The 10910-nt window shown below is 42.9% G+C and overlaps 1 protein-coding gene across 1 annotated transcript in view; it reads left to right on the top strand.

Annotated features, from left to right (window-relative positions):
* The window catches only part of BCR (breakpoint cluster region), a gene marked incomplete at its 5' end in the record, with an annotated part of 45062 nt that overhangs the window by 7324 nt on the left and 26828 nt on the right, over window positions 1-10910 (top strand). The window contains 6 exons of the mRNA XM_010019097.1: window positions 2941-3045; window positions 3562-3747; window positions 7237-7344; window positions 9064-9124; window positions 10030-10082; window positions 10427-10567. Coding sequence (XP_010017399.1) covers window positions 2941-3045; window positions 3562-3747; window positions 7237-7344; window positions 9064-9124; window positions 10030-10082; window positions 10427-10567 — 654 coding nt within the window. The remainder of the gene's footprint in view (window positions 1-2940; window positions 3046-3561; window positions 3748-7236; window positions 7345-9063; window positions 9125-10029; window positions 10083-10426; window positions 10568-10910) is intronic.

The raw sequence follows: 10910 nt of genomic DNA, 5'->3' as shown, positions 1-10910 counted from the left end.
CTCTCAGGAAGAAACACAGAGTGGCAGCACAATGCAGACAGCAGCACCATGGTGTCCTATTGATCCATGGCACAGCAGGAGCAGCAGGAGATGAGTTTTTTCACATATGAGGAATCTGTATGTAAATTTGAGGTATTGCATTGGAAACCTTGTAAAATACTATGTGATTGTTGGATAAACTCCCCTGAGGGTTTCTCCAGCAATTGCTGTACTGTAAGCTTAAAGCAGCCAGGTCCTGCCCTGTCTGGCTGCATCTGAGGCTGGTTTTGCAAGGATCAAGCTTGGAAAATGCTCCTATTTTTAAGGGTTGTTTTTTTTTAGGGTTCGGACAATAGCATGGACTTTGCAGAGTAACTTTGTGATAATGGCCAGGAAGGAAGGCCTCTAGCGTGTCCTGGGAGATGTTTGTCTCTCTGAAAGCACATCTCTCTTAAAGAGAGGAAATTAACATTCAGGCAGAAATGCTGTCCCTGTCAGCTGATGGTGCCCAGCAAGAACTGGCTTGTAAATTAAAGCTTTCATTTGTGAAGAGGAAAACTGTTCTCAGTGCCATAAGGAAAACAGTTGTGCCACTGTTGTAATGGGGAAGTTTGGATTATTTAAATAACCTGTCATTGTGTGCTGCGCTTTACAGATGTTCCAAACATAGCCATCTGGCTTTTAATTCCTCACCTCCTCCAAGAGAACCTGCTGAAGAGAATTATAGTGCTTTGTCAATATTGACCAGTTACCTCATCCTCAGCAGTGAGGATTTTGGAGCACTGTTAGTTTTTCTCAATGCTTCTTTGTGAGGCTGCATTTTTCTTTTGTAAATATTGTAAGAAACCTTTGGAAACCACAGAGGTATTGTGTTTTTCTTGCAGCAAGGCTGCTACATCCCTGCCTCTTTGGATGAAGGCAACCTTTGTTAAGTATCATGGCTCTGCCTGTCTGGATTATGTGTATGTAGCCTGCCTTACAAAATGGTCCATGAGGCAGACATCCATGCACTGCTGGTACAGAAATCATAAGGAATGGTCACAATGTTGTTGCACATTTCTGTCTGAGCTGTAACAGGCAGTCACCCGGGTGCTCTGTGGATGCACAGAATCTGTTTCAGCTTTCATTTTTCCATGTAGTTTGTCACTGGTGTTTTCCTGAAATCTTCTGAACATGACTATTGAATTACAAATTCCTGGCTTCTTTGAGATGCCCTTTCAAGATTTTAAAAGGCACTGTGGTTCTTACTGAATGTCACTGAAGGGCAGGAAAGTTCTTCTTTCCATGTAGTACCTGATGTGCATGTAAATTTTACTCATTTCCTTAGAACAGCTTTTGTCTGCCACTTTTATTTAAGAGGTGATGGTGGGATTTGACACTTCACAATTTTTTTTATAAAATCTTTTAGCCTAGAAAATAGCTTGTGAAATTTAATGAAAGTGTTCAAAAATCAGGATGGTTTTTGATGAGACTGAATCCAGAAATATCTGAGACAGTTTCTGGCTTCATGTGGTGTGTAGGCTTAAAGTCGCACTTGGAATGTGCTAGTTACTGTAAGCTTACCTATATCCAGGATATTTTCTCTCCATAATGAACATCACATGTATATACATCTGCAGGGTTCAAAGCATAGGACCTTAAGTAATGGAGCTTTTTTTGTCAGCTATAGGGCTTTATGTTCAGTCAATAGAGTGGAACAGACTGCTATGTTTCCTGATCCTCCTGCTGCTGAAATCAATAGCTGAAGATTCCTCTGGGTATTAAGAGGGGGTAGGAAGGATGGAGCCCCAAACCACCTACCCAGAGCCCTTGAAAAGTATCCACCCTTTCAGATCCAGCTGCTGACTCTATTCTTAGAGACATTTAACAGTATAAAAAGGTTGCAAGAACTGGAAAAAGCTATTTTTGTGAATGACAGAAATAAAAAGAACTGGAAATAAAAGGGAGGTGTTTCTCATGATTTATAACCTCCATTGTTTGGCCATGTTCCCCTCCTTTTTTTTCCCCCCCCGAGCTTATGGAAATACTCAATTTCACTTTACCAGGTTAAATATTTCCCAGGTAACAGTTTTGAGAGGAAGGGTAATGTTAGTCTTCCCTTGATGTGTACATTTGCCCATGAAAGTATTCTTTTTCTCTTTTTTTCCCCGCCCCCCTCTTTCTTCTTCTTTTTTTCTTTCTTTCTTTTTTTCCTTTTTTTTTTTTGGTTAAAACTCCTTCATGGAATCCCAATAAGAAACTCAGCATGTGCGTTCCAAGCAGTGCTGATTATTCCATCCTCTGGCTAAAAATAGACATTGTGCAAGCTGGCACTGAAAAATAATGTGGTGAATAGTAGAGAGTCGGAGAAAGCACAGCAGTCTTAACAGCAGTGTCAGGCTGGAGCTGCTCTATATTCATGTGCATCTGTGGAGGTGCAGGAAATGATCCTGTCTGCAGAGATAAACATGGTTTGGGATTAAGATCATAGAGAACTCTTGTGGGAGGAAGGAGTGAATTACACATAACCCAAGGGTCCCTGGGATTTGTTTAGGAGGATAAATGCTGAATTTTGAAGTTCTGTGGTTTGAATTTAGTGAAGAGGTCTGGGCACCTACTTGAGGCACCAAAGTTGGAAGACTAAAGCTAACACCTGTAAATCATCTAAGTGACATCAGTTGCTAGGAAATACAAAACTCTTTGTTTTATGTTTCTGTGTTTCTAGAACTAGGACACTGAGCTCAGGTAGGTCTTTTGCTGCGTTGGAGTTTTTTAGTCTGGAAGTAAAAAAAACCAAAACATCCCAACCCCCCCCACCAAACCCATTATGCCGTGTTCAGCTGAATGATTATCTTTAACTCTCCATCCTCATTTCCTCATTCTTGGCTTTTTTCCCTCCCCTCTCCCCCCACCCTTTTTTTTTTCTTTGTGGGTTTGTTTTTTTGTTTTCTATTTTCTTCTGTCTCTTTAACAACTTTATAGAGTGAGCCAGACCTGGAGAAAGGCCTGGAGATGAGAAAATGGGTCCTATCAGGAATCCTAGCCAGTGAGGAAACCTACCTGAGCCACCTGGAGGCTCTGCTGCTGGTAAGTGCTGGTGGCAGACACCATTTCAAACACTGGTACTTGAATTTTAATTGCTGGTTCCATCTAGAGGTTCCCGTAACTTCACATATCATGGGTTACAAATTGCTGGGTGCAAAGGGATCTTGTTACTCCTCCAATAGGGAGAGAGAGGCTTAAAGAAAGGGCTGTATATGGCACAACCAGGCAGTTATTAGTGTAGTAGTGTCCAGAAGCCCTATCTTTAAGTATCCTGTGCTAATTATTAGACACATTGCTGTACAGTTGGACAGAGATGAAGGAAATGGAGTGCAAAGGGATTTTAATCGCACCATTAATATCCTGGGGAAAATCCACCTACCAGATGTGGTAGATCCCCATGAGAGAACTTGTTAATGTTGCACTTTCAGGAGTTGTGTGAATGCAAATATCACTTACTAATAGGATGAAAATGAACTCTCTGGAGGGATGCGTTGTACTGTGGCAAGGGTGAATGTATTTGGTTTGCATGATAACGATTTCCTTCTTTCCTCATTTCAGCCTATGAAACCTTTGAAAGCAGCTGCCACCACCTCTCAGCCTGTGCTGACTAGTCAGCAGATCGAGACAATATTCTTCAAAGTGCCTGAGCTCTATGAGATCCACAAAGAATTCTATGATGGGCTTTTTCCCCGAGTGCAGCAGTGGAGTCACCAGCAGCGTGTAGGGGACCTCTTCCAGAAGCTGGTAAGTCAGCTGCCATCACCAAAGGTCCTGGTACCTCTCATTCATCTTGCAGGTGCTGGTATGGTTCCCTTTGACTGTGCATAGACTGAAGGGATGAAAGCCCATAGCTTGGTTAGAAAGGCCTCTAGCTTTGCCACTGTTGTGAAAGGCCTGCAGCAGAAGTGGCTGTTTCATTGCTTGTAATTAAAAACTCCAGCAAGCTTTGCTACTAATACAAATACAATATCAGAGAAATGTTGACTCTCCAGGGTGTCTGCAGTGTTGCAAACCATTTGCTTTAGAGGAAGATGGGAGAATGGCAGTGTTTAAAAGCATACTTTTTAACACCAACAGCTAAGTGTTTCTCATTCTTGCTGAAGTCCTTCACATGTACTTCCTTCTCTCTGTGGTGCATTGTGCTATCTTGTGCTGATTTTTCTCTAGTTTCTGGTCATCACCTTTCATTTTGCTTTCCAACCACCATCCTGGAGTTTGAGTTCCCCCCCCCCCCCAGCTACTATGCTGTTAGTGCAGAACTGTACAAAGGCATATACTACATACTCCTGAGGCTGAATTAAAATTACTGAGTTTATGAGCCAGATGACAAATTGTTTGTATTCTAGGAGATTCCTTTAGCCTCTCCCCTAGCGTGTGCAGAGAGCAAAGGATTAAAGAAGCTGGTTTTTTCCTTTTTAGACAGAGAATCTCTGCATTCCTGAGGTGCCTCTGATTCTCAGGGTAGGGGTTTATTGGATATGGAGTGTGCTTTACCAGGGTCGCTCAATTGTTAGCAGCTGTGGAGCCCAGCACCAGCCCTGTCTCCTATGGAGCAGGGGAAGCTGGGCCTGGAAGATGATGTTTTCCATGCATGCCAGCAGCTCAAGATCAAAATACTGGAATCTGCTTTTGACTGCCAGCATGTTTTAGCCAGAAGGGGTCAAGTTGGTGCCTTGGTGAGTAGTTCATGGTATGTAATTTGAGCAACTGTTTTAAGAAGACCAAACCACCTGCTGTTGGTTGGAGGGAGCAAAGATACAGAAGGCTGCTGAAAGTGGAAACCTCTTAAACTGCACTGAAAGTCTAGTGCTGGAGATAGCACTAACTGAAGAAGACCTCAATATATTCTTTACCACTGCTGGCTGTTGAGCAAGCTTTGAATTGCCATACAGCTACTTAGGCCTTTGTTGAAGACCCTTTCTTGATCATCACGGGTGCAGGAGTTAAGCCTTTCTGGTACTCTGTTATGTTCCCCTGATTTTTTCTGCATTTGTGACAGAATCATTGATTTTGTTGGATTAATCTTGAAAGCAAAGGACCAAACTGCCCTAGTGCAGGAAGATTTGAGCTACCTTAGTGGTTTCAGTTTCTGGTGCTTTGGTAGAGTATCATTGGGTGATACTATTTGCTGGATGAAATGAAGCTAATAATTCTTGTCAGGCAATGGTAGCAGCTAGAGGAGATAGCAAGATCATCAGGCATTACAAGACATCTGTACTGGATGTATGTCAGATCTTTTGGAGCAGATTGTTTGCTTGTGGTCATGTCATGCAATCTCATGATAAATCCTGGAATCCTTGTTATTATTCTGAAGTCCCTGGGGACATTGATTTTCTTTAATATAATGCAAAACAAAGCACCATAGATTGAAGTTATAGACATTACATGGATGGAGTTTTAGAATTTCGTGTGGTCTGGCACAAAGTGCAGTCCACTTGCAACATGAGTGACTGTTATTCCACCTTTTTCCTGTTGAAACTAAAGAAAAGAAAGATACTAGGCATGTGGGTGTGAAATACGCTTCTCATTTTTGGGGAATATTTTGTACACATTTTTAAACTAGAAAGGGTGCACTTTAGAACTGTTTTTAGAAACGAAGAAATATGTAACTAATATTGTCACTGGTAGTTTTCAATAACTGAAAAACTTTTAACCAAAAGCCAGTTACTTCTATAAAGCTTGTTTCATTTTCAGTGTGTTCTTTTTAATTGAAAAAGAGAAAATTTAAACCGGCATGAACATGTTGTGTGAGTGTTATTGCTTTGATTGGAAGCTCAGTTTATAATGAAAAAGGTGTTCTCATGATGGCATGTTTAGAGGAGGAAAACAAAAGCTTAGAATGATTGTTCAGGAGTAGCAAGAAATGGAAGAGCCACACAGCAGTGGAGCAGCTTTGCTGCGTTAGCCGGTCTCATCCAAACCTGAATGTCGTCAGCCCTGCAAATGATCAGCAGCTTCTCCACAGAATTGTGCCCCACTGGCTCCACAGTCCTGGGGCCAAGGTCATCCTTGTTATAAGTGAGCCTGGTTTTCTTCAGTCATAACTGTGTTATTTTGTATGAGGGTTGAGACTGGTTCCTAATCTTTCAGTAAAATGCGTCCCAGGAAACAGCTCACTGTTTCTCAGCCTCCCTTGTGCTGGGAATGCTCTTCTCAGAGTGGCTTTTTCTCTTCCAACATCTCTTGGACAAAACTCCATAGAGAATGGGAAACAATCATTACAAGGGAGCAGGAGAGGAAAAGAGCACTGTCTGTGGAGATTTAACTGCTCTGCCTGTTGCATTTCTTGGGCAGAAGTGTCAGGGAAGTTCCAGATATCATAAGGTAAGTGCAAGGTCTTCTGGTAACAAACTTCTTTGTAATGGAGCCTTTCAAGGCACTCCACCTGTCGACTCACTACTGACCGTGGACTTGCAAGCATGTTCAAGCTGCTGAGGTGTTTACAAGCACAGTCTGTGGAGCTCTGCAACACAAAACCAGCTCTGCAGTCCAGGCAAGCTTGGAAGCTACCCTGGGATTTCCCCAGCTGGATCTTAGGTTCTTTGGCATGATTATGGTTGTGATTCCTAAGTCAGTCAATGGGATCGGTACTGACTCAGTGATAATAGTGGCTTATTACTGCACTCTGAGGCCTGCTCCATCTTCCTCTGGGCCAATTGCATGTTCCTTCTGCTGGAAAAACTGCCATGTTCTGTCATGTAGTGCTGCTGTCACTGCCTTCCAAACAGTTTGTGCTCTGGATCTCTCATCTATATTTTTAGCACTCTACTGCCTTTATAATGGTTTCCACTAGTGCAGATATGGGTTTGATTTAGTGTCTCCAGCATGCAAAAGCCAACAAGTAGCTTACTGGAGTCATACTTGTGCTGTTGGGCTGAATCATTCCTGTCAGATTCATATTTTGTGGCAAATAGCCAGCAGTTCCAGTTACATCAGGGAGCTAAAATATTAATAAATACTAATCTGGTAGTTCAGAAAGGAAAAATAGATGGCAATAGTAAGGATGTGCATTCTCACAGGCTTCCACATCCTTCACAAATGAACTTGTTCAGCATAGATTGAACTGAGTGCATGGGAGCACCTGTGCTGGTTAAGCAAAGCTGACAGGTCAGAGATGTCTCTCTGGGCCTGCTTAGCATGAAGGGACATGACCTGATCATTGGATGCTGAGGCTGGCCATCCCAAACTCTCTTCTTCCCTGGCATTCATTTGATTTTGTTTTGCTTCCTGCAGGCCAGCCAGCTGGGAGTGTACCGGGCCTTTGTGGATAACTATGAAGTTGCTATGGAGACAGCAGAGAAATGCTGCCAAGCCAATGCTCAGTTTGCTGAAATCTCTGAGGTAATGTCACGGTATTCAGACACATGAGCTGTCTGGATCTGACTAATACCCTGCGATGTCACTCCTGTCTGTCCTCCAAGAATCTTTGCAGCCCTGACTTCTAGAGGAGGAGTTGTGAGCTCCTGTTAGACTCAGTGTTTCAGCTCATGTTCTTATAACCATTTATACTTTGGACCTACAGCAGTTGTCACATAAACAGCTTTTAGGTGCTGTCCCCACCCAGGGGATTTTGTAAAAACTGGCATTGCTTTGAGCTTGTCAGGTCTGTGTCACCTTCATGCATTTCCAGAAGGGAAGGCTGTATTTGAGGTGCCCAGATTATTTCTCTTGCTAATAATGATGCTGACTCTGCTGTTAAAAGCCATCCCTACTGGCTTGTATTGTGGCTATCAGTGGAATTGTAGGCTTCACTGGCATGGAGAGGAGAGGGTAACTGTGTTAAAAAGGCAGGAGTGTCATTTGTAATCTATAGCATTATTCATTGGGCTGCTTCTATTTCCTCCCTTTAAGAGGAGTACCTTGTGTCAAAGCATTTTGAATACTTTTTCAGGCTCCCCAGGCCACCAGCTTTGCCTGCAGTGCATGATCATATTGATCTTTGTATTGCGGTGATTGTAGCTTGAAGAACTCGGTTACCAAGAAAAATCTGAATTTATATGTATGTCCTTACAAACAAGCAGGTAAATAATCAGAGCTCAATAATACTGGGGTGTTTATTGCTCTGAAAAAACTCCTGAGTACATTTGATATTGCACATCCCTTTGGATTTTTATGATAAAGAGGTAAAATGCGTTCCCTTTGTGAAATGAGGGAAGCAAGGCTTGCTTTTTGGGACCCGCTGTACTACTCATCAGACTGCAAAAGTCGTCTATTCTTTCCTTTCCTGAGGATTTCCATCAGGTTCTGGTCCTTTGCCTGACTGGCTTATTAGTACAGTAGCTTCCCCTGTGCTTTTCTATCAGTACTAAAATGCATTTAAAGGACATACCCGTTCAGTAATCTGTATAAATAGTATTATGGTAGTTCCTAGAAGACAAAATAGAGATTACAGCCTCAGGGTCCTGGGCTCTGTGCAAATGCCTTGTTTTTTCTGTTTTCTGAAGGATAACTCTGAAATTGTATTAGTATCTACTGTATTTGGAATGATAGTGTTGATACTTTTGTATTTGCGTCTTGGTGAGGGTTTCAGAGCTCAGCATATTAGTGGATGTAGCTTCACAGTCCATGTGCAAAAAGTCACAGGCATTGTTCTTTTCTGCCATGCAAGAGCTGACTTGTCCAAGGTCACCCAGCTCTGAGTACAGGTGTAAGGAAGTATATATAACCTGGGAGTATTGAATCCCAATCCAGTACTTTATTTATTGGTGGTGTACACATGCTGTGACAATGGCTGCATGTTTATGGGCATGTCTTTCTCCTGCAGGTGATGTAAACTCCACCATCCTTGTCACTAGAGGTGGTTCCCTGCTTCGCTGCATCTCCGTTGATGTGCACTCCTAAGATAATTGTTTAGTATTTGAGATATATGGGTGCCCGTGACATGGCAGTGGTGGCTTTACCAAGGAAAGCTCATTTTTCCTTCACTGACTTGCATTGTGATAAGGCTGTCCTCCATTCACTCTTAGGCCTTTCCTTAGAGAAGCAAATAGTCTCTTACGTTCCCATGTGATATTTCAAGGTGATTGACCATCTGCTACGTGGGTTTTCTTTTTCTTTTAGAATCTAAAGGCTAGAAGCACAAAGGAATCTAAAGATCAGACGACGAAAAATTCCTTGGAAAGTGAGTGATCCATGCAGAGGAGACTGGTTTGTCAGGACTGTTGGAGGCTGTTGCCAAACCTCCACTCTCCCTTTTTCTTTTTAAATGCTGGAAGGTTGTGGAGTCTCTGCCTGGGACATCAGTTCCCTTTTGCTAGGTAGCAGAGCTCGTGCACAGTAAGCTGCATGCATGCATGGGGAAGCCCCTATCCAGTTTAAAACCTCATCAATCCCTTTGGGCAAAACCAGGCCAACCAAAGGACTGCTGTGATTTTAAGAGAACATCTGCTACCCAGTGATAGCACAAACACAATACTAACAGTTACTGTTATATGGGCTTTGGCCTGTGGTAGCATCTAGGGAGCTTGGTCAAGATCAGGTTCCATGGTGCTTGGCTCTATGTACATAAGTAGAAGATGACCCATGTTATAACAAGCTTCCATACTCATTAATATAAAAGCCAATCCCCTTCATGTTTTGGCCTACTGTCAGGATTTGGAAGCACTCAACGTGTCATGCTGAACTCCAGAAGGAGTGAGGCGCTGCCAATCTTTCAGGGACCTCCTTGGCAACTTTGAGTGCAAGAAACAATTCTGATCTGTGGGACCAGGCAGGCTGCCAGGGAATTATCCAAAGTGTCCCTTGCTGTATGCAGTTATTCCGTACTACCTTGTGTGTTCCTTAGCCACTGCCTGGCAGGGCATGCTCAGAAGTGGGCATGTGTTTGCCGTGGAGCATATTTGTTTCCTCTGTGTGTTCATGTGTGTTTTATTGGCTGTGCAGTACATTAACCTTAGAGAAGAGAATTTTTTAATAGCTCACTGGTTAATAAACCTGTGCCTTTACAATCAGTGGCATTGGACAAGTTCCTCTGTAGGGGCTTAATCTAAGTACCTCTTCCTTATGTTTCTGCTTTTTTGTTCATAGCTCTACTATACAAGCCAGTCGATCGAGTGACTCGCAGCACACTTGTTTTGCATGTAAGTATCTGAAAGGTGGTTTTCAAACTTTAGGGCCCTTTCTTACTTTCTTTGCCCTTCAAATTTTCCATGGAGGTATAGGATTGCAAAAATAAACCTGTCATACTGCATAAGAGCCTTTTACATTAAGGGGAGGGAGTTCATCGGAATGATCCTGTTACTACTTCAGTGGTGTTACCAGAAAGTGCAGAGTATTATCCTCTTCCTCTAGAAATGAAGCCTTGCTTTAATCTGTAAGAAGAAGCTGGAGCATCTTGTCCAACACCTCTATTAGGGGCCCTCAGAACCTTCTGCTTTCCAGTGCTGCTCATAGCTCTCTTCTTTATTTGTGTTCCTGGTGTCAGGATTTGCTCAAGCACACTCCAGTGAGCCACCCTGATCATCCACTCCTGCAGGATGCTCTGCGGATCTCACAGAACTTCCTCTCCAGCATCAATGAGGAGATCACTCCTCGTCGGCAGTCAATGACTGTAAAGAAGGGGGAGGTGAGTCTTCCTGCTTTCATTATTTTCTCAGTCTCTCTAGAGACTTGCTATGCATTAAACTGACTTGTATTTTACCTGCAAACTGAAACCAAACAGGAAGCCTGGGAGGAGAAGAAGGTGAGGAAACGTCACCTAGAAGCTGCAGTACTGGGAATTTGGTGCACTTTGTCGTGCAAGTCTTGTTTGTTGTCTCATTTTGTCAACTGAGGAAGTCTGCAGCTGAGGAAAGGAGCAGTTGGAGGCTGAGGTAGAAGCTCAGACATCTGTCACCAGGACCTCAGTGATAGTAGATGGCCTCATTTAAGTGGATGTTGATTGGGTCGTAGAAGATATCGCGGACTAA

The sequence above is a fragment of the Nestor notabilis genome, unplaced genomic scaffold (assembly GCF_000696875.1).
Source record: "Nestor notabilis isolate BGI_N333 unplaced genomic scaffold, ASM69687v1 scaffold17347, whole genome shotgun sequence".
Classification (NCBI taxonomy): Eukaryota; Metazoa; Chordata; class Aves; order Psittaciformes; family Psittacidae; genus Nestor; species Nestor notabilis.
This window is presented reverse-complemented; position numbering and strand designations above follow the sequence as displayed.